Genomic DNA, 24,447 nt, shown 5'->3' on the forward strand with positions numbered 1-24,447 from the left:
TGACAGAATACCTCCATGACAATAAAAAAAAATTTAAGCTTCTCCTTACATCTTGGAGAGACTATAAAACACATTACTTAAAAAGTTATTTGGTACAGACATACGTTTCATGCAAATATTTCATGGAAATATTTCAGGTTGAATTTTGACCTCAGAAATGCTTTTAAAATGTTGTATATCTGTTGATAAAGCCTAGTCACACAGGTAAACAGCAGCAGTTGAATGCAGTTCTATTAAAGGCTATTACTGCTCATGCTGACCTCATACAAGAATGTAAGCATCCAGATGTTCAGCACAAAGGGAAAAATTAAAGCAAATTCATGTTCAAAATTAATTACACAAACAGAATACAGCAAGAGATGTGCACATCAGTTGTTGAATTAATATAAACGGATATAATTAGACTACCTAGTTTTTAAACAGATTGTTATAATACTAAATAAAAAAATTGAGCATTGATTTTCAGACAAACTACTGATAAGCACCTCTGGAGAAAATTGCTTCTAGACCACAATAACACATTTGAGCAACATGACTTTAGAGCGAGAGTCACATAAACCAAGAAAACCAAGACAGAACAGTTCCTGTAACACTCAATAAGAATATTCATCATCTCTCCCTCTGTAACAGCACCCTACTGGCAGTAAAAAAGTTAAGCTATTTCTATCTGTTAAAGGTCTCTGATGCTCAGCCTATTTTTGTACATCTCAAAAGACAAGCAAGCTTCGCTATGTCATAAAGACTGCTTTGTATAGTCAGAAAGTTCACATTTACCTTCATTCCTGGTCTCACTATCATTGGGGTTACTTTCACTATCTGCTTCATATCCTTCCTCTTCAGCAAAAAGTTTAAGACTACAGCACTGTGACTCTTCAGTTTCTTCAGAAATATCTCCAGGCTGTGACACAGGCTCCTTTTCAGTGTAATGGGTCTGTATAACACAAACAAATTTACCATCTTTGGTCAGAAAAGCAAGTATTTTAAAACCTTCCAGATGCCTATTTTCTCCAAACCCATTGGCAAAAGAAACAAACTAATCATACACTTTCAAGAAACCTGAGATACTTTTTAAGGATACTTCATTCTTACATAGAAAAATCGATTCTGCAAAGATGGATTTTTCTTACTAACTACCTGACCAAAGCTTTGGTAAACAGGTGGCCAATGCATCAAGAATAACTGTTTCCAAAATCACTACCACCATAAACATGCACCTTGACATTCACTCTAAGGCGAAGATATGTCTGCAGCCACTAAGGTCAGTCAACATCCCTGTTTGAAGCTCTCCCTTTGAGAGTTCGTCACACTCTGTTGTGGGATGAAAGAGTGAAGAGAACATCAGGTTTCAGGTATGCCCATAAAGCATAACACAGCTTGCTCCTTTTCGGGGCATGACTCATTTCTGAGCAGTAAACAGGGGGAGCATATCAATAACCAGCATTCAACTTACATGCTTACATATGAGAATAAGAGCATTAATCTTCAACAGCCACAATAACCAAACGCATTTAAACATGTCCTATCGAGTTTAAAAATAGACCCAAACAACAGAAATCTGACTGAGCAAACCTTGTGGTGTTTAGAATTAGGCTACTTAGTTGATGTTTCATACCTTTTCATTTTTTTCTTCAGAATGATCCAGGTCAGCAGAAAAAGTGCCCAATGCAACACGAAGCAGTGAATCAAACAGAGGCTTTGCCAAGTCAGTTTCTACCACTTTTGATTGAGCAAGCTGCTCTCTTATTTGAAGTAAGATATCATCCACACAGGTATTCTGTGTTTTGGGGGAGACAAACATTTTGATTCATGTTATTCTGTTTTGGCTAACAGAAATGGTCTAGTACATTCATTTAAAAACTTCCCCTTCCACCTACAGTAATCTGACTTCTCAGCTAAAACCGTCAGACTTTATCCAGTCTCTTGCAATAAGAAAGATTCATCCTGTTTGTCATGACAGAGATTTAGTTGGTTAAGCAATCTGCACACTGAAAAAAAATCTGGCAACATGCTGTTTCCCAAACATTACAAGTGAAAGCACTGTTTCAAAAATAAACATCTCTGAAAGTTTCAAGTACACGGTGCATTCAGATCACACAACATTACTAGAGAGGTTAACAAGACAGAGGGTGACATGTCCAAGTTCACAAAAATAGCACATGGCCCAGGGAATTCCAGTTTATAGTTCTCTCCTGTACCTAACACCTCCTGATTTTGTAACAAACTGCCAAGTAAAACTCAAGATAGAAATTAAAACATTAAAGCACAGCAAGGGTGTCTTCTGTGAATTAACAACTTCGTGGAACACTGAATTAGTTCACCTCTAGGTGAACTAATAAGGCTTAAGTAATAGTTTTCTCAGGTGTCCTTTCAGTACCTGTGCCCTCTAATACTCTTTTTTCTCAAGCACCATGCTCTGCTCAGAACAGTCATCAGAAACACCACACGTGAGTCATTATGTAAAATGCTCATGTCTTGCCTACGCAGCTCTCCTTCAATTCCACCTCTGTCACACACATTCTCCACTGAATACCCTTTCCAAAAAAAACCAAACCACCCAAGTTTCTCCCACCATTCAAATTCCATCAGCTCAGACAGCTGCCGGAGAATGTGGAACTGGACAAAAAGACTACAGAGGAAAAAACAGAAAAAGCAGGCCATAACTGGCCAGAAAAAAAAAAATACAGGCCTAGTCAGCCAGCAATTCATAGTTGTCAATATCCACTATTGCCTTTGTAGTCAGAGGAAACCATCCCTTTCCTCTCGTCAGGACCATTTTATGCAGAAAAACAAAATCTTCATCTGCCAGGATCACAGTCTTCCCTGGGACTCAAGACACATTAACCCAGAAAACAGCATTTAATGTTGAGTTCAGCCCTTAGCCATGTTGACCATGCCGGCCCAAACCGTAACAGATACATGAAAAGTAAACCAGAAATACAGTTCAAAAAAGTGAGCAAGGTAAAAATCTCATCCAGCCTGGATCAATCTGCCATTCTGGAAGGCTCTCTCCCAGCCCCCAAGAAGCAGGCAATTGGCATGAACAGGAATCCAACCCAAAAGAGCAGAGGACAAAGATCACATTGGAAAAGGAGCAAAGGGGTGCAGGGTCCTTACCAGCATCTTACTGAATACAAAAAGTGACAAGCTGACACGTGGGAAGATGCGCCCTCAGAAACAGCAACTGCCAGTTTGTTCATCCACCCACTCCCATTCTTTCATGCCTGCTGTCCACTACCCCTGACTACTAAGCCCATCATTTAGCTGTATGCTTTCAGTACTACACAAAAAATATGGTACCATAAGATCGTAAGCTTTTTTCATCTCTAAAAACTTTTGACTAAATTGCTGTTAAAATAATATTGTATGTAACAAATTGAGTAAAGTAAGCTAAAGGAAGTTGCACAGTACCTGGTGACACATCTCCACTTCCACCTTCTGCTGCATGGTGCTTGCACTGTGTAGACAGATCGTCAGCAGAGCTTCTAGAAGTCTGATACCTTGAAGTGCCCACTCAGTCTCTTCTCTTACAGAAGTCTTTATCCCTTCAAGATTGGCAACTGAAGTAACTGAAGTGCGTTCCCTACTCAAAGAGCTGTCACAGGAGACATATTCAGGCACCAGCTGTTCTGCACCAGCAAGACTGTCAGAAATATCGAGCTCCAATTGTGTCACCTCTCTGCTTTTAGCCAACTGAACACAGTCATCCTTGTTGAGAAGCTCACCACGAGGACTCCCATGTGAACTTCTGCTGCTTTCACTCAACACTCTCTCCCTCTTTTCTTGTTCCTTTTCCTTATTTTTTGCAAGTTTCTGAATTATCAGGATTAGTAATCTATGGCATGCTTCAAAGCCTCCAAGTCTATGGAACTGTCTCTGGAAAACTGAACTATACAAATATATGCAACGACACATGGACCAAATATCTGCAGCCCTGTGAATATGTTCCAGAGAGGGCAAAGTAAGGCTTTCCAGTGACAGATATGGTAATTTGTGGCCTAATGGCTCACTAGCTGTACTATCATATCCTGATGTATCTTCAGAGTCATTAGCTGAATCCAGATCACCATCTGCTTCTTTACTTACACACAAAAAAGCAACACAGAGGAATAGGTTTATTGTGTTGACGTGAATGTCTTGGCTCACAAACTTTTTCTTTTTTGGGTAAGCCTCTTTCAAGCCAGCATAAAACTTGCTCAGGCTTTGAGGAACTTCTGAAACAGCATGCTGGCTACAAAGAGAAGCAGGCAAGTCAGACATAGACTCCTTTTGTTCGCTGTTCAGGCCTTCCGGTTCTGGCATCGCTTGGTCTTTCTGCTGATCACCAAGGCAGAGTATCAAAGTCTCTAACACTTTCAAAGAATGGCTTCTTAAAGTATCTAAGTAATTTAACTCAGTCATTTGATTCACTCCATTACAACTCAGAAACAAGTCTCTAATTACCCTGCAAGAGAAAGCATAAGAGTTGTCTTATAAATCAGCCACAAATTCATGTAGTTCAGATGACACATCTAAAAATAACCCTCTGTTCTACACACCTGAGTAACATGAAGGATTGATCATGTTTACAGTAATTGCTATAAATTACTGTAAACTGTAAATTAAAGAGAGGAGGAACTTGTTTGCAGTATTCTAGAATCCCAAGTAAGCATCATCCATCTGGTAGTAGAAAATTCAATTTTTTTGTAAGATATAATGTAGGAAATATTGATTAATCTCTAACATGTAGACCACAAAGATGTATGATGTTCAAAACATTAAAGGTGTTTATTTATGACATTTGCTCTTTAGTGGTACTTCCTCCCCCTAACTTATTAGCAATTGGAGCTAGTAAATATCTTTATTTCTCTCAGTTCTATGACTTCACCAGAAAGTAGAGATTCCTTCTCAAATAAACTTGAAGCTTTAAAACATTTTACTAGCTATGCCTATGAGTTGCATGGATGATGTATTTCAGATAGAATTCAGGAATACCTTTCAAGCACAACTTTTTGTGCAATTGCTAGGCCAGGATGTCCAATGTTAAAAAAACCTTTCAGTATATTTGTTTCCAAATATATTTTTCCCTTCTTTCTGCTCCAAGTATTACATTGAGTTCATACAGAATTTGGGGTAAGGATCTGTAAGCTTCTTACTGTACTGTGTTTGCTTGTAGACATCCACCTTCCTTACCCTCCCATTCCTTCCCCCAGGGTCAGCTTTTACTGTAACCAAGTTACACACTCTAGAATCAAATGAATCATGTACTTGTATATTCCCATCTTTAAGCCAGTAGGAAATAGAATATCTTAAACTTTTTTTAATCTAAACTTTACTTCTCTTGCCTCTTTGCCACTAAGTGCACTTTCACAAATTAATAACTTGATACAGTTTAGCTTAGGATAAATGTTAATATTGTATTAGACAATCCTTTACATAAACTAGAATACTAGTCTATTCTTTGTAATTGTCTCAGATAACCCTAAGAAATTCACTTCAGTCTATCAGGACTCCAACAGAAAAGATCAGAATCTTTCCTGGACAAAAGGACACATTCATCTTCTGAATAAGCTTCCATATATTGTATTAAACAACTGTTTCATCAATTGAACAATAGGAAAATTTCTATTTCACACCTTGGAAGAATGTTTGTGGGTTGGGTTTTTTCTTTTTTTAGAAACTGTTTAAGTGAACAGGATTTTGTTAATTAGGAAACAGTTATTTCAGGACAAGTAAACCTCTCAAGCCTTATTTTTGAAAGGTGGTTTCTATGAAGACCTTTCTAGAAGGAAAAGGGAAACAGATCAGAAAACTAAGTAGTCTAATTCCCACAGAAAAGTGACATGTCAATCTGTTCAACATTCCTGACTCACTTTAGCATGAGGAATGAAGAGGCAAAGAGCATATCACATTGGACAAAGAGTTTATTTGTTTCTACACACTTTGGCTTGTTAAAGACCATAACTCATTGGTAGAACACCCTCACTTTCTATGGTTTATGAATCTAGGATTAAATCTTATGGTATTCAAGCATTTATCTTGTTGCCACCCCTACAATATCCAAGTGCAGCCTACGGTTCAAATAAAACTTATGTTCTGATCAGTAACAAATATGCAAGCTCTGTACATAATTAGCATGTTTTCCATTAATAAATAAAAAAATCAACCAACCTGGATTTAAGCAACACAGGGAGTGTCTGCAAATAAATCTGAAGTACTTCAGAAGGCAAACACTGGCTAGGGTAACTGCATGTGTGTTTATCAGCTGTAGTTAGTCCAAGTTGTTGAGCACGGCAAGCTAGCTCAACTCCTCTCTGAAGCACAGGATTATAAATACAGTTATATAGTTTCCATTGGACCACTGCATTTCCCTTTTGAATTAAGTGGCAAATATGGCTTGCAATCTGCATGCCACGTAGTTTGTCTTCTTCAAAAACAATGTCCTGATAAACCTCCAAAGCATCCCATCTCAACAACATATCTTCAGATCCACTGCTAGGCAGAATTCCCTGTACTCTGCAAGAGGAACTAGATGCAAGACCAACATCACTAGAGTTGCCCTGCAAGGCATCTTCCAGCTGAGCAAGTTGATCACAGTCAACAGTACATATATTGCATGATGCCTGTATAATTTTTGGAGAAACTTCTGCTCCACCCAGCTGATCCAATATAAACTTGTTAAGGATGTTCAGTATGTGCTGTTGAAAGTTTTTTAATATTGGTAACTTGGAAGCATGAAGCAATGGGACGATCACAGACTTTGGATCCATACAACAACATATTCCTACATTATGTACACCCGAGAGAATTTGAACACAAGTACTGCTCAAAGAAACTTGTTGCAACAAGTGCAAACACTGGTGTGCACAAACAGCAATGCAACAGCATCTGTCAGGATAATGAACTTCTCCATCAGCAGTTTCAAAGGGGTTTTTGGAAGCTTGGTTTTTAAAAGCAGATACAGAGAGCCCAGAGAGATCTCTGTGGTGATGCATGAAGTGGGAGTACTCACATCGTCTGTGCCGCTTTCTTGTACACAGTGATTGATGGAGCTGCTCCGATTTCACTTTTTTGACAGTGCTGATTATTTTCATGATGCTGTTGATCAGGGCTTTCAGATGCTCTGAGGCTTCCCCAGTTACTCCCTCATTCTTCATACACAGCCATTCCATTTGAAGCACTGTTACTTCAAACAGCTTAAATCCCTGATGCTGTATGAACTCATGAACCAGATCTATAGCTTGGCTAAAGTAGAACGGATTGGAGGCTGCACTTTGTAGGCAGCAGATCAAAATCTGCAAGACCCCTTCTATAACCTCGGGTAGAAGCAAGGCTCTGTGATGATATCTAGAAAATATGAAGTCATCCTGAACCGGCTGCTGTAGTGTTTTCTTGTATCCTGGAGCAAAAGGATCAGGTTGCTTTTCCAAGCAAATTCTGATTTTTAATGCTGCTTTAAGTAAGTCTGATAAATTTCTTCGTAAATTGTCAGGCATTGTTTCTGTATTGCTAATGTCTAAAGACATAAGATGCAGCACTGTTCGAAAGAGCATCCTTTGGATCAGAGCCACAGGTTCTTCTGTCCACCCTGCAGAAACTACTTCATTTTCTGTGTTACTACTTACATTGCAACAGTCTCCAAATCCTGACAAGAACTCAGTCAAGGTGGGCACCACACTAGCTGAAAGAGCAGAACTGTGATTCAAAGTAATATCAAATTTGCACACTTTCTCCAGGAGTGACAATAAGACATGGCATAAATCAAAAGGAGAGTTATCCATGTTGCTCTCAGCAATTCCTGCAGCTGGCTCATTCAAAATCTCTGGGTTTAGCTCATGTGCTGGAATAATTTGGCTGGGATTTTCTAGATTAGGGGCACCAGGATTAGAATTTGGTACCACTTCCACAGGTAGGCAATCACTTCTACCTACAAGGTAGCTGTCCCTAACTGGGTATGTTAAAAAAGGCTGCAGTAACTGGGAGCGTCTGTGTTTCATTATTACAGTAGTCTTGTCATCAGAATTGCCTTCTGAATCCGAAGTGGACAGCTGAGATCTTCTTGCATCTCGCACGGAATAACGATGGGTGGTTTTGCGCAGACGTCCACTTTTTCGAGATCGAGGATTTAATTTTACAGAAGTCTGAAGAGATGAACGAGTGCTTCCACCTAAGCCTAGTTTTTCCTGAGTAGATTTCACAGAACTTGAATTGTTCTCTTTGGTCAGACGTATGTCTACGGTAAAGGGTATATTAAAATCTGTTGAAACAAAGATAACAAAGGAACATTAAAGAAACATTCAGGAACATTATAACATGTAAAGCATTCTTCCTAATTTTATAGTTTAATACTTCCAGCTTAAAAATATGAAATAAATTTGTATGTTAATAGGTGATTGTTTTGCATATACCTATGTCTGACATTTTCAATATAAAAAAAAAAGTCAGCAACAATTCATGTTTAGAAACCACACTGGCTATTTTCAAAGCCTAGACAAATTAGTTCATTTTCTAACTAGGGTTAGACAAAAGTGTGCTAGAGTGTTTCCTAAGACTTTTTTGTAGGCATAGCTATTCCATTCTCTTAAGAAAATATGTTATCAAGGTACACAAAATGACTTTTTGGTAAGCAAAGGGAAGAAAGCTTAGTCTGAAAGTCTTTTGGCCTGTTACAGATAGGATATAAAGGAACAATATAGCCACAAGCCTCTAGTTATATTCAATTTAAATTTGGATAAGTTAGAGATACTAATACAGCAGAAGTAAAATATTAATCAGCAGGATACTAACTCTGAGATCTCCTCTATTACTTAGCTATGGAAGCAGTTTTAGCCAGTTACTCAAGCAATATTTACCCTGTGTATACCATTTGATATATTCAAAGTCTCACTATAAGCATTGCCAAATGGCCCTATCCCACAACAAGCACAGAAAAACTCTAAGGGGAAGAAAAAAAGGTATTTTTCAACTTGATGACCCATTGTCACTTTTTGCAACTCAGCTGCTATAGGAACTGGGTGTGTTAACTCACAGTCCTCTTAGAATGCATGAAGAATAAGTTTTTAGCATACTAGTGGTAATAGAAAAAATACATTTCTCTACTTAGAAACAGTGCAGATCTTCAAGCATACAGAACTCAGTCTTTACTTCAGCACTAATTGTTCCAAACAAAAAGCAGAAATAAAAGTAGTGGATTTTAAAATAGTCAGGGACAAGAGGGAGATGGAAAAGAATGTTTAGGGTGCTGAATATTCCCACAAAAGCCAAGCCAAGACAAAAAAACTCCACAAACTTTCAAGTATGCAGTATAAAATAGCGAATATAAAATTTAAATCTGATTCAATGGGCAAGAAGATTTTGAAGAATAAAATGCACGTACCACCAGTTAATTTGTATTGGTAAATTCAGATCATAAACTGTTGAAAAAGCAGGCAGAGAAAAAAGTCTATGTTCTTAGACAAAAATCCATCGTCATTTTTAAGTAGTGACAGAACTGTATCTGGTTGCTTTAAATAGTAAAATACCTAGTAAAATACCTAGCATATAGCTAGTAAAATACCTAGCATAAAGCAACTGCAAGTATCCACCATCCAGTAAGTTTAAGTATTTAGAAAAATGGGATAGTTAACAGTAACAGCTCCCCCCCTCGAACCCCAAAAGCCCATAGAATAGATACAATCATTAATCAGACTGAAAGAAAAGATGCTTCCATGTGCAAGCATGACTGTGCCTTGCTGTTCCATAAAGTCATAGTTGTGATGCTTAAGGAAGCAACATCACCTGCTTTGGAGGCAGGAAATTAACCAGGAGTACTTTATCAAACAAGGATATTTCCTGCACAGAAAGAAAAAAGCTGCCTAATACAGGTGGATTTATTCCAGTCCAAGAAAGAGTTCTTAGTGCACAACTGGATACATGTTTACTGCATCAGTACTATGAGAGGGAAATTTGCAGAAACAAAAACTGTACATTACGCAGAGTGCAAAACCAGAACATCTTAAAACCTATTTACCCAACAGCATTTTAAAGTAACCCTGAAAAAGTCACTAAGCTCTCATAACAAAAATGTTTCTTTAATTCAATCATGCTTACAGGAGCATGAAACAATGATGCGACTGAGCAAGCAGGAAAGTTTATTATATAATGAGTGCTATGAAACCGGCACTTTAAATACTCCAAGTCTACAAACGTTAACAAAAGCCTTCAATTTCCAGGAGTTTAAAATAGCAAAAAACATTGGGAGAGCTTCAGGTGAGAATCTTTAGGAACTCTCTCAGACAGACAGGTACCTTCATTTGTTTCATCCTCTTTGTTTTATCCTCTAATAGGGAAAAGAATGCATCAGACAAATGCAAGAGCCCAAAACAAAAACCAAACTGCTGCCATTTCCTGGTTCAGATTTTGCACAGAGTTTATTTTGTATCAACCCTTTCACTTCTTTAATTCACTTTAAACTGACTCTTTGGCAGTTGAACCCTTGTGATCCAATTCCTCAATTAGCACATCAGTTTGATACATATTTTAAGGAATGCAGCTTGGTTCTGTTCATAATCACCCAGTATTATTCTACATTTCAGGGCGTGTCTCCCTCATAACCTTGCACTTCTTTCATACTCTGTTGTCCACTGTTTGGCTTCAAGCTTATTCTCTACTTCCCATTTCTTCAATTTCAGAAGAAAAAGTCTGTCTCATTCTGTCTCTAGTGCCAGCATGTATCACTTTTGTTTTTAAAAAGAATCAGTATGTTTTCCCCTTCTGCTCATCATGAAACACTTCACATTAGCAAAACTATCATATACTTTCAAATCTCTTTTCCACCCAAATCACCTGAAAAGAAGAAAAGATCTCACCACCACCAACTTCAGCTACACAGTAGTGTGAGCATTGCCTTTCACACTGACCAAGAGCCTTTACCTTCTCTGTACAATTTCAATCTTCCCTGTATGGTGACAGAACATTGGTATTTTTGAGTTTAAATTCTCTGCAGAATCCACATCCTCATTCTATGTTAAGAGGATATGTATTACAATGAACTACTACTCTTTAGTCAGGAGTCCTAGGCTCTTGTAGTAATACACAAACCACTTTTACGTCCTTAATACTGTAAGTGGTAAAACATACCTATTGCTTTTTCTTCTTGGACAGGGATTTTCCACACCAATGGCAGAAGTGACAGGAGGAGTGTCAGAAGTTCTTCCCGACATGTCAGCTCCTATGTTAGAAACAAAATAGAAACAAAAGGTTTTGTACTTTTAAAAAAAAAAATAGATTGACCTTCCTTATCTTACAAAGCTATTCAACATTCAGTTCCCTATGCTTTTCTCCTGTTTTATACACTGAAAAAAATGACCTAACTGCAAAGAATGCTATAATCATTAACTAGAGCCAATCAGAAAGCATCTAAGATATTTATTACACCTCTGCAATTGTTTCTATACGAAGCTCTCCTAATCCCTCTCGTTGAAGGAATTCCTCACCCAAAGAACAAAACCAGAAAATTCAAAAGCAAATAACTTGTTGATTTAAACAAAGCCAACATGAGGCCCAAGACAAGTTTGAAACTTCTGTAGTTCCAAAAATGTAACTTCGAAGAACTTTATCGGAAACTTTCTACTTTCTCCAAAATGACACCTTTAAGCAAATGAAAAAAGCTTACATTTATCAAGTGATGTTACTGACTCACAACGGAAAGGTGACGTTTCATGGGAGGAAAGAGGGAAGGTTACTCTTTAATTAAAAAAACAGAATAACCACTAAAAAACCCTCACTCCTACTGGGATTCTAAGACTTACACACTAAGAATTTCAATGCAGAGAGGAACGGTAGAAGGCACAGAATTGAATTCAAACACAATTCCTTTACTAGGTACTATGCAGCACTATTAGAATGGTTTCAGTCCTAAAGAACAAAAATTTTCAAACACGAAAAGCTGACTTGAGCATTTTGGCAGTTAACATCATTCAGGGATATGCAGCTGAAGCAACATCTTTCTCCAAAAATTCAAGGTAGCAATGAAATTAAAATGTACGGAGATAAGCAACTTAAGTAGTTATTGTTATATACATAATATATACAGTTTTTTATATATATAGTTATAGAGCTACATATAAAAGAAGTTAATATTTGTCTGATGAGACTATCAATTTAAATGAAAATTAAGAAACCTAAAACTATTGATACAATACAATTAGACCTGAAAACTAAGCTTTTTCAAAGTAATTTTCCCCACTCTCTTCTGCTACTAAAGGTATTCTCAGCAAGACAAATTAATTAGGAATAGGAATGAGCAATACAGCATTTAAAGCACAGTAATAAGACTGGAAAAAGCAAAATAACTTTTCAAATTTCAGTGGTATACTTTCAGAATTTCACATTCCTCATTAATCAAGTTCCTCTTCCCCCCCGCCTTCTTAAAAAACATATTTCCTCAGAAAATATTTGCTGAATTGCTGATGTTGCATGAAGAATGCCACAAGCTTTTTTCCCCTTCTACTTCAGAAGGGGGTTTTTATTGGAGGGGAGGCACTCCATTTTCTTCTTACATGAAAGCCAGCTGTTTTTCCAGCAGCTCTAGTCCTGAAGCCTCTATTAACAGCAACTATGCAGAACTCTAGTGACATCTAAAAAAAACAATGGCTCTAGAAGTGGTAAGGATTCTTCTTAGCAATTATATATAATTGCAGTCTTGTGGATTTACTGTTTAGCCAGTGCACCTACTGGAATCCAGAACCAAGCCAGCAGACCTGACTGGCGTCTTAGCACAAGTCACCTCTTGAAGGAAAAGCAAACCTCCAAGATGAATTTGACCAGCATTAACAGCTGACCTAATTTAAGACAAGGGCTGGATAAACTCAACCAGGACTCACTTGGTTCATTACTTTTAAACACTGGGATCTGCAGTTTCAAAGCACAAAGACTTAATGCACATATCTCATCCTACCCATTGCTTAGCATATATCCAATAGGGTTGAAGAGGAAGGAGAAGAGAAAGAAGAGAAGGAAATGGACATCTGCAGCTACAGGGATGCGTGCTAGACTTTTATATAAAAAATAGTAAAACTGATCACCTCTTTCGAGCTGAAGTTACAAACTATTTACTATTATATTCAAGAGCAAGTTACTTAAAAGAGCAAAAATATATCTCATGGCCCATAAACAAAATAAAAAGGTGTATATTTTAATTTTATTTTATTGCCTTAAACCAGGAGGACCTTCTCAAACTAGAAACTGTCATTTTGTACTGCAGGTTCAGTAAACACTCATTTCTGTTGAAAATTCTAACCTATTGCCTCTTTCCACCCAGCTACTGTACTTGAGCTTCACACGTGCCTTTAGTCAAAAGTTTAGCAACCATCAATATCAGCTGGCAAACAGGTATGATTAGCTATTTTCTTTTTCTGTTCTTGCTGAAGGACAGAATACAACTGCAACATATCCTTTTGCGCTTCTAGTCTTCACAATTACCCCATACACTCTACCACAAAAAGGCAAGAAAATCAGCACCAAGAAGAACATGAGCCAGACAAATGCACACAGTCAAAGCTCAATACAAAAATTATAACCAGCTAAGAAAAATTACTACCTGATCAATAGTCGAGTTCAGTGTGGTAAGCAAAATAAACCCACGGCCTTGAACCAAATATTGTCCCAGTGCTGCCATATGAGTTTCTTCTTCTTCATCTTCCTTTGCCTCTGCCCTCTGTACCACTGCATTGCACAGTCTGTTGACATCCGTCAAGAATTCCCGTGCCAGTGAGTTACTGGCACTGCTCATGTCTGAGCTAAGTAGAGGAAAGTACAGAAATTAAATCAATCAGAAAATACATTCCTTATGGAAAAAGGACTGGGGGAAGAGAGGAACACTTCTTCCCTGTTTCCCACCCCCCCAAAGGATTGAGTGTCTGTAGAACTGAGGAATCAATATACCAATGTAGGGTGGAAGGGAATGGGAAGGATGAGCTTAGAGAATTTCATTATTTCAGTGAAACTTCAGCTAACAGCCCACGACCCCAAACATTTTATAAATCGATCAGGTAAAAACCCATGACACACAGCATTCCCTCCCACTGCATAAATGAAAGCTAATGACTTTGTTTCAGCTTTTCTTTGTAACCTAGATGTGAGCTTCAACCTTTGTTTGCTTCTAAAAGGTATTTGACCTGAAACATAAAGGGAAAACAGGCAGCTCTTACTCAGCATTGTATAGAAAACATGTTCTTTAATAGTTTATTTGAACACATTATCTTCTACCATGTTATGTATTCCAACAGTATGCAGATTGTTTCAAGGGGAAAAAAGAAAAAAATTAATGAGTTAAGATAAATATGGAAGTTTCAGAAATACAATGTTTTAGATTTACCAGCTCTCACAGTGTTTTCCTTCAAGCAAGACTGAGTGGGTGGCAGGCACTACTATAGTATACTTAATACCAAAAGCATTGGTACCGATTCCCAAACTGATTAATTTTACTTTAGATAATGCACACAAGACTCTCATACACTTTGTCTGTTCACTCTATCTTATAAAAACACTTTTGTTTTCTCTTATGCCACACCATTCTTTGGTTGGTCAGCACTAGTACATGTTGAAACGTTTAAAACAAACATTAAATCAAACAAGACAAGAAATGCAAGACTCAGCTGTAGAAAACTCAAGAGGATCACTGAGAAAGGCAAAACAAAAACAAGAATCAGTGATGGCAGCTATAGAAACAAGAACATTTAATACACATAAAACCCACTTAATGAATACTATGGCATATTTAACTCCATTTATTTCTGTATAAACAGCTGAAGTAAAAAAATCTTCAAAAGTTAAATATTTTGCATGTGCTATGCTTGAACATGATGAAAAAGAGAGCCAAATATATTTAAATGTTATATTGAAAGTTAACAGGTGGGTTAATACTGCTTGATCAAGAGACATCTACATGCAATTAATTAGGTAAAAAACAAGACATTGTAAGAAAGAGCAAGTTTGTTAGCACTAATGGTACAGAAAGCTCCTTTTAGTGGTAAGACTGGATACTTATAATGACATTCACTATAGAAGTAACAGTAAAGTTCTTACCAGAATTACTTTGCCAGCTTAACACATTTATCTTCTATCTGGAAGAAAAAGCAAATATATTCTGGAAATATCACCCTTGGTTCACCTATTTTTAAAAAAGAGAAAAATACATGATGGTTAATATGCAATTTATTTGGTTTTGAAACTCATTTTATGATAGCTATTTGAAATTTATGAAGAGTCCTTGAGGGTTTTTTTGAGCTTTAAAGCTCTAGTTTTCACTTTTAGCTTATGATTGTGCACAACTGAAATCCTATTACAAAGAAAATAATTGGTGCATATAAGGTAAGTGAACATAAAGCTCATTAGTTTTGAAAATGTAAAATGAGCTAAGTATGCAAGTTTAAACATTTCCCCCTAGAAACAGTATGAATTTTTAGTGATCACTACCTGCATACATAATACTTGAAGCACTTGCAGCTCTAGGTACAAGTGATGGATAGTGATGAGAAACTGAATTGTGCAGCCAGGTGCTGATATAAATGCATTTTAAACCTGTCCCTCTATTTTGTCCTGACAGATAACTATTCTTTATTACATTAAGCACTGGGGAAGATGTAGTTAATAAAATGGGAAAGGAACATTATTGTATCTGCTCTATACAGCCCACTAAACCAATTTAAGAGTTACTTCTTCTCTCCTACCCCTTTAACCTCCATCCACACCTAACAGAGGATCAGAACAGGCAACGCATTTTTTTTTTTTTCCTAAGGGGAATACTTTAAACTATCCTTGTTTTAGCTCTAATTAGTCATGAAGAAAAGACTAAGACAATGATAGGAAGAAGCAACCTCCCAGTTTGCTCCAGAATAGCCAGAAATAGCAAGACAGTTACCCCTAGTACATGCTTCAGGAAAAAGTCAAAACAAAACAACACATATACCAGTCCTGTCTTTGTGAGCTCTGCACAAAGGGCAAAAAGATTCTGTAACAACTAAAGGAAAGTGATTGCTATAGGGATTATGCATTCATAAAGCCTCAACATCCCATATTCCTTGCTGTAAGCTAAACTGTCAAAGGGTTTATTAATTTTTCATTTTAAAACTTCAAGTTTCTAGTTATCACACTTCCCCTCACATCTTTAGAGTGTATTCAATCTAAGAAAAGGAAAAAACTATTTTAATCCCTCCTGAAATACTCTTATTTACTTAAACAAGATTGAAGAGCTCCTTAAATATGCTTTAAATCCTAATATATGATTTCATCTGACTGGCTGAATACTTTCTCTGCCATTTCCTAGAAGAGACACCAATAACTGCAGAGGCAATGTTTATTTCTGCAACCTCTCAGCATTTTTTGCTACCATTTTTGAATCTTGAACAAGTGCTAATTACTTAGCTGTTCAATGGGAACAGGACTCCTTACCAGTCTTCCTTATCGTTAACTCCAGTTTTTTAAACTAGTGTTAGAATATTTGGGTTTGGTGCCATTGAGTACATTTTAACTGAGTCTACTTTCTAACAAAGCCCTAAAATTCTCAGAAGTTACACCCACTGGCACATCAGGCATACACAGAGACGAACTGTCCAAACCCACGTTTACTGAAGCATCCGCAAATTGGGGTGCTCCAGTTGCAAGCTAGCCTAAGTGTTAAAACCTCATTCTCTAGACATGGTAAAGAGCCAAAAATGCATTTGCTATCAATGGGAATGAGAAGGGAAGTAACCAAGAAAAGCCTCAAAAACATTAAAATAAAGGTCTCTAGGCAAGTGCTCAGAAGACATTTAGTATATCCACAATTAATCAATTGTGGGGGAAAAGAGATGGGGATACAAAAAGAGAAAAAGACTAAATTCATTATTTTAGTATTCTCAGGTGGCAAGTAAATAAAAACTTCAACTTTAAACTTAAAATTGTGATGAGCGTGAACATTACGTGAAAGGCCTCCTTAAGGAAGGAAACACTGTAGGTTTCCCAGGCAAGCTCCTAATAATTGGCCCCCCTTTGAGTGCTTGGGAACAACACATTTCATCCACAGCCTGACAGAAAACCAATTTATCCATACAGCTAACATTCACAATTTGTTGCAAGTGAATAGCTTAAGCAGCTTGTGGTTTTGCTGTTGACCAGACTATTAGAAGATGTAAAAATATGCTGTCCAGCATGTTTTAGTGTCCTTCCATCTGAAATGTCAGTCTCCAGGTTTCCTGCATTGCTTGCACTGTTACATGGATTTAACATATTGCCATATTCTAGCAAAAGGGTGACTTCTCAACATCAGTGGCAAGATAAAGTACTATTTTGTTGATGCTAATGCAAAAAGACATCAAGCATGTCTTCTTCATGCAAGAATTTAATATATAATTGGTAAGGAATTATAGATGCTCTCATTCTACAGTGCAGAAAAAATTGTAAAGAGATACCATGCTGGATAATGAAGCACTTCTTTTAGAAGGACTTGTTCCAACAAGTGCTAGCTACTTCTCGGTTGTACCTATTTCTTTTTCTGCAATTAAGTTCTGAAACAGACTGACAGCACAAACGTGTCTTTGGAAACGGTTTCAGATATAACCTCGTTATTCATCTTGAAGCTAGAGACTAAGAACAATACAAGGAGAACTGAGAAATAATTAAGAAGCTTCCAAAAAAAGCCGCATATGCACAGACAACCTTCTTCCCTTTTGTATTTGTTTCCTGACGAGTGACTTGAGCACTTAAAGTACATTGCTTTTCAAAGAAGAACTCAGTGAACAACTTGCCCTGCTGATGCTGTAATATAGCAAACACTCTGCAGAGGTGGGGGTTTGGGGTTCATTTTGTTTTTAAAAAGAACAAATCCATCCCCACTCTAAGGTTTCAGCTTGCCTGTCACCTTCTTTCTGTTGCAGATTGTGGTATGCTGATACTACACCCTATGCAGTATAGCATTTCATCTTACTCCAAGAAAGTATGCCAGCCAATTTGCTTTAAGTAGGAACCACTCTACTGCAGAATTTTTCTTTTGTTTAAAAAGTGACACATCTTTAACTGCTGTGGTGACTGGTAATATGGAAGCAGATGCTACACAAAACACTTGTACTGAGGTAGAGTGCCTTCACATCTCTTTAGACTTCAGAGATGTCACGTTAACTAGGGAAAAACCTCAAAACGTAAAACATCACACATGGAAGTAAGCCATAAGAGAGCAGAAAAACGTACCAGAATCTCAGTTCACCACTGTGTGTACAGTCCCAATGGGACAATTACAGTTTTGGAATACACAGTGTGTCAGGGCTTCACATAGCTAGCCCTGAAAAAAATTATCACATTCTTAAATTCCATTTCACTCTCTAGAAGAATATGATAGTATTTCATAAAAGCTATCTCTACTAGATGGTATGTATTTCTAAAAGGAAAAAATCCACAAGCTTTAAAAAAATAAGATCACTTAACCATGAATGATCCGACATTCACATACAATCTGCCCTCTTCATGCCCATCTATCATCCTCATAATTCAACCTGTATCATGTCTGCCCTCTGGCCCCCTTCTGCACCAGCTCTCGAGGGACTTACTTTCTATTTGCTCTTGTGGTATAAATCCATTTCCTGAACTTGAAACTTGTATTTTCTCTGAACTTCTTTCCATTTTTATGAAGTTGCTCATCAGCTGAGCATCTTAAAGTATAGGAATGCCTTGTACTTACTGCAGTGGACTTTAAGGCTTTAAAAGAAAATAACAAAATCGTTCTTTAAACAATTTAAAGGATGGAACTTAAAAATAAGACCAATTTAGCAGTCTTCAAGACTGAATCATGAATATACTCACTTTACATAGTGCTAATGATTAGATGGTACTATCTCTAACATCAGCACAACTTGGGGAATGAAAATAATGCAACAGAAGCTTAGGGTCAAAGCTAGTACTCTGCATATGAGAGTGAACCAGGCCTTTTACTTGGTTATGTTTTCAGCAATGCATTGCCCAGAAAGGCCTGGAATGTCCAGTAATACAATAAAAAGTAGTAATTACTAAATTACTACAGCAGCATTATAGTAAAATACAGTACTAAGCCAAATTAAGTCAAAATCCCATAATAGTTCCAGTAATTATTACTTTCAGTAACTATTGTCCAACAGCTACAGCAAGAGTAAAGGAGAGGCAGAAAGTTTGGTGGTGGTCTCCAGTTTACACAACAGCCCAAATTAGTGCTCTAATAAACCTACCTCCCCACAGCCTTTTTTTTTTTTTTAAAAAAAGGGGGGGTTTAATGTTAATTTTATAGTACTAGCAAAAAAAGGAACTACTTAAGTCACCTCTATTTGTTGTGAAGCAGATGTCAATAAGTTTCTTCAAATTGCTCATTAGTAAATAGTTATATCTGTCTAAAATGAATATGCCACTAAGTGCTGTTCATACAGCTGCATAGTCAGGCTTGACTGCCCAAGTAAAACAAAGTGATAATGTACCTAAGAAGGTATGCATGGCACATATGAGCCACCTGCAAGCCTTAATTTCCTGTAGCTCACTGTTATCTTCAATAAAAGCTGTATTCTATACCAGGTTATATGAGTATCTTACTGCACAAAAGGAGTGATAGCCAGTCTCATAAGAAAAATAAACTTACAAGAAGCTATTTTACAGATCATGTGAAGAGGAGTAGAGAACCTATAGCTACATGAAGTTAATTTATTTACCTTCCCTAGTTTTCTGTTTCAGGTAAGAGACAAACACTGACCAGGCATGGCATGGCTGCAAGTCCTTTTGAGTACACAGTACAATGAAGTTGCATTTTTAGTAGGTATTAAAATTAACACTTTGAAAGAAATGTGGTTTCTATAAGCCATTGTACAATCCAGCTATTTCTGGCCTCCAGTTCAAAACTTGTAGCCCTTTTATCCATTCTCGAGAATAAAGTATATGGGAATATGAGTCACCACTAGCCAATAAATGCTACATTTACTTTACACAGTATTCATTCCATTTAGCAGATACTTGTCCCAGCCTCACTGCACATACTTAACATTTATGCTCTGGAGAACATGCTTGTGACCTCTTCAATGATTTTAACACTAATATGATTATATCAACAGTTATTTTAATCAGATTTACTTTGGGGTTAAACTTTCAATTTAAGCTCAAGCTTCTGTTAGCAGAGGACAACAGGCATAATGATGAGCACCAGCATGTTATTAACACTACAACACTCCATAATAGGCTTTTGCAATTGTAGCACAAATTGCCCAGTTTAGTAGCAGACACCAAATTTGACTGCCTTCTGTCTGAAGAAATTTGTTAACAATAAAACTAAGGGAATGCTACAATTAATTCCTCTGTGCAAACTGGAGAAGGAAAAGAAAGTAGAGCATGAGAGAGTGCAATAGAGAAATATGTATCTAGCATGGCCTGGAACAAAACTGGAACATATCCTACAGTGCTGCCTTGAGGTCTGTACTTGGTGGTGAAATGCAAGTAAAGCCTCAAACTAATGTGCCGTCAAAATCAGCATTCTTCCTTTTCTGTCCTTTTGATATCATTCAAAACTTTAAACAGGCTAGAAACAAATGCCCAGCTGACATTGCCAAAATAGGTTACAGCAGGAACAACACACAAGCCTTTAAGAAAACAGGGACTTGCAGTTCAAGCAGAGCATCAACGGAAAGCTTGAGATGCTCTGATGCCTTGTTTTACCAATGCAAGGCAATCAGCCAAAAGCGTAGCTTACAAAAGGCAGTGAACATTTGCTAACCATCCAACAACTCTGATATTCAAAAACATGAGCAAACGAGAGCAAAACCAAGACACTTCAAGTTTGGTTCATTCTCAAATCAGACATACCAGACAACACTCCAGTTCCGCAGAAGACCTCCTAATTACTCTATTTCCAACCACTTTCTGCTCTGTCCTTTGATATTATTTATGAACTATTTGGGGTTACAGAAGCAGACAACCTATTAAAACATACTAAGGCAGTGTTGCTCCAGCCATTAGGTTTGCACATGAAAAGCAAGCTCTTAACATACAGAATTTATCATAAGAATGCAGGTAGGTGTCAATTTTCTTGGCACAGTTCTACTTCTGACAAAGTCCTTGACTTCATCAAGGAATTCCATAACTAGCTTTTAGTCTTCTGTGTAATCCACTAGATCAATATTATTTCCAGACAAGTTATTCAGAGTATCTCTCCCCAGAATAAAGAAAAAAAGTGAAAAATAAAAATACTTAGCAGTTTTGGATAAATAACACATGCATGTCCTTTTAACTAACCAGGGGACAGTGTGTTAAGTTCACAAGATGGTAAACAAGTATTATTTTAATGAACACTGAAAAGTATGTTGAGACCTTCAGAGCAATGGTGTTGCTGTATATACAAGTGTGTTTATGTATGTATAATCTTACTAATGCCACTTTTATGTAAAATCAAAAGTATATTTAACTCCCATCTCACCTGCATGGGATGTTTGTCTTGCAATACCTGAAGTCTGAGAGTCCTGCTTTTACAAGTACCTTAAGCCTCCTGTAAGTATGTCATCTACTTATGTTCTGCCACCTAAGTATTAAAACAAAATTTAATCCATAAATCTCAGTGTTTATACAACCTGAGAATGAGAAAATTTCTACCTCTAAGTGGATGTGAAAGCATTATCTCTTACACTGAAAAAAGATAGAATTTTAAGGAATTATATTATCTATGCTTTCTGAAAAAAATAGTCCTTAAAGAAATACTCGTTTTCATATTGTGTGTGGGTCAGGAAACGCTGCGACATGGATGGCTAAACTAGCCATTCCTGTTGTAGAATGGGAATGCCAAGGAAAAAAGCACACGTGATCAGGAAAATGCTATGCTAGATTTGGCCAAATTAAAGAAACAGGCACTTTCCAAAATACCTATCAGATATAGCTAAACAAGTCAGCAAACATACCCAAGGCTACAGGCATCTAGAGATACATAAAGTGTCATTACATATACAGGCAGGTCAACTTCTCAGAAACAGTTTCAGAGACATCATTCTTCTGATCGAGACCCAGACCTGTGGTGCACCACACGGAATGCGAGGTAAGTGAAGAAAAAGAAACCAAATCCTTCCTTACCCCCAAATTATCATTTGCCGTGTATTTTCAGGCCTCAGTGTTTTTGACAGTTAAAAATGAAACACAGCGGTAATTTCTTTGGGCACAAAGATTGTTCCAGACTACACTTAAACTTGGCCAGTGTATTTTTTTGAAAGGTAACTTAAAATGTATTTGCTAGAGTTTAATCTGGTTCCTGTGATATCTTCTGACCCATAAGTGTTTAAGTCTGCCCTCCCCAGCATGACTACTTCTAGAATCTCACTTTTCTCTAGCATAATTATTGGTAACAACAGCTCTGAACAAATGATAGAAGCACAACTCAGAGAGGTATAACAGATTAACATATATACAATACCCTTGTTTACACACAACTAAAAAATCCCATTTACCAACAATTCAGTCTTCCTGTTTAACAGTTTCCAAAGTGTGATCTTAGGACATTACTTCCATTAAATGAACTCTGATTTACATCCCTAGTGCTCCTACTGTATACTGTCATTTCATGATTCTGTGTATCTGACAGATGTCAGTCCCTTAAATGGAAAACCTACTGATGGCCCTGAAGTGCATAAGATTGTCCTGCAAGGCCAATGGAAACTATCAACTCAAAACAGCAAGCTTCTAATTTATTAGCTGCCACTGACTATAAAAAGACAGAAAGTAGTAGCAGCACACAGGTGACTGGAAACCAAGGCAAGAACAACGTTAAGATATAGTAAACTGCATTAAAAAGGTTTGACCAAACAGGGAGTACCAAAACTAGAAGAGCAAACTTGGCAAGAAAAGAGCAAGTGATGCAGGACCTGAACACCCCAAAAGGAAGCCAGCTCACATGCAAACTAACTGCAGACTTTTCCACATACAAGCAATGCGGCAGAGATCTACAAATAAGTTGAGCATACGCAGTTTGTATGATGTTTTAGAGGTCTGCAATTCCAAAGGTTAAAACCATAACCATTATGATTGTAATGAATATTCTACTTCTGACACCCATCATGATGAAGCTACTGGCAAAACTTACGATTTCAGCAACAGCCCTAGCCTACCAGGGCCTCACAATTCAGGCAGAGAATCACAGGAAAGTCTGTACTAGAGCATGGTAGAGGCCAAACTATATATTAGTCAGCCAAATATATATTAGTCAAACCTAGAAAGCTTTAGAGATTGAGAGGGCTAACATTCCCGTCTCATCTTCGTTCCTCCTGTGGTGTGAGTGAGGACAACTAACACTCATCTGCAATGTAATACCTCCTGGAACATGGACAACAGCTTTCCATGTCTTACATGAAATCCCTAGCATAATTCTGTACAGCAACTTTACTTAATTGGTCTACTTTGTCAGGAGAGTCATTTTTAAGAATGTCTTAAGGTCAATTCAGTGACTGTTGATGCAGCTTTTGATGCATCATAAGCTACTGAAACATGCACAGCAGTGAAACAAACAGCATTTAATCAACATTTAACTTAAACTACAACTTCTTGTCCTACTTGATTGTGAAGTATTCACATAATGATTTATTCTTCATCATTTTAAAGTCTACTTGCAAAAAAATAATTTGTATTACCTGTTTGACTCATGACAGCACTTGCACAAGTAGAGTTTACGTTGCTGTAATTTCAGGATGCTTAAAAAGTGAATTTATTAAACTTAACACATATAGCACCAGCAAACCCTATTCATGCTTAATATTTACTTCTTGGAAAGTACTGTTACTTTGGGGACTAGAATTAAATGCCAACTGTCTACTTGTACAACACACTATCAAAAACTTGGACTACATGTACCACCATGTAAGAAAGGAGAAGGGAAAATCTGTTGGCAGAAAAATAGCATGTTTTAATATTTTAGTTTTGTGTCGTCCTAGATTGTCCACATATAAATACCTACTTGACATATCTGAACCTTATTTGGAAAAAATATTAGATTAAGATTTTTAGGAGTCTTTAGTGCAAAGTTTTAAGAAGTGTTCACTGTAATAATGACCAATGCAAGCTGTTGTAATGGACCAGAGCAATGCAATACCAACTGTGTGCTAAGAAGGCACCAGAGATTAAGTGATCAATGCTAGGAAAGTTCTTCTTGCTAAAATTCAGCAGGTTATCAAGTTCTGCCTTGAGCTATGAAGATCTGTATCCCCTTTACAAGTTAGCAGATTATCAACAATTTTCTCCTTTTGAGTCTGGATGAAATGTCATAGAGACAGAGTTAATGGCAAAGAATCCCACAGGCTAACTGCATATTACACAAGTGCTTTGGGACAGCTTCTCAACTTAACATGGAATTTTATTCAGTCAAACAATGTGAAACACCTGTGAGTGCATTCTTGTTGAGCCTGAAATCAAGTTAAAAGATGAGAGATGATTCATCTACAAGATAAAAAGTACAGCACTAATGAAAGACAGGCTCTCAAA

General features: G+C 37.2%; 1 protein-coding gene across 4 annotated transcripts in view; it reads right to left on the reverse strand.

Moving 5' to 3' along the window:
- LYST (lysosomal trafficking regulator) overlaps positions 1 to 24,447 on the reverse strand; it is an 87,811-nt gene that overhangs the window by 55,067 nt on the left and 8,297 nt on the right. For 3 of the 4 annotated variants that reach the window (XM_072856404.1, XM_072856403.1, XM_072856406.1), the window contains exons 2-8: positions 15,043 to 15,127; positions 13,556 to 13,754; positions 11,095 to 11,185; positions 6,148 to 8,233; positions 3,409 to 4,441; positions 1,613 to 1,774; positions 775 to 931 (exon numbers count right to left, since the gene is read on the reverse strand). In XM_072856404.1, the coding sequence (XP_072712505.1) occupies positions 775 to 931; positions 1,613 to 1,774; positions 3,409 to 4,441; positions 6,148 to 8,233; positions 11,095 to 11,185; positions 13,556 to 13,747 (3,721 nt within the window). In that variant the 5' untranslated portion in view covers positions 13,748 to 13,754; positions 15,043 to 15,127. The remainder of the gene's footprint in view (positions 1 to 774; positions 932 to 1,612; positions 1,775 to 3,408; positions 4,442 to 6,147; positions 8,234 to 11,094; positions 11,186 to 13,555; positions 13,755 to 15,042; positions 15,128 to 24,447) is intronic. The other variant, XM_072856405.1, reaches the window with a different exon arrangement.

Source organism: Ciconia boyciana, chromosome 3, assembly GCF_034638445.1.
Source record: "Ciconia boyciana chromosome 3, ASM3463844v1, whole genome shotgun sequence".
In the NCBI taxonomy this organism is placed as follows: domain Eukaryota; kingdom Metazoa; phylum Chordata; class Aves; order Ciconiiformes; family Ciconiidae; genus Ciconia; species Ciconia boyciana.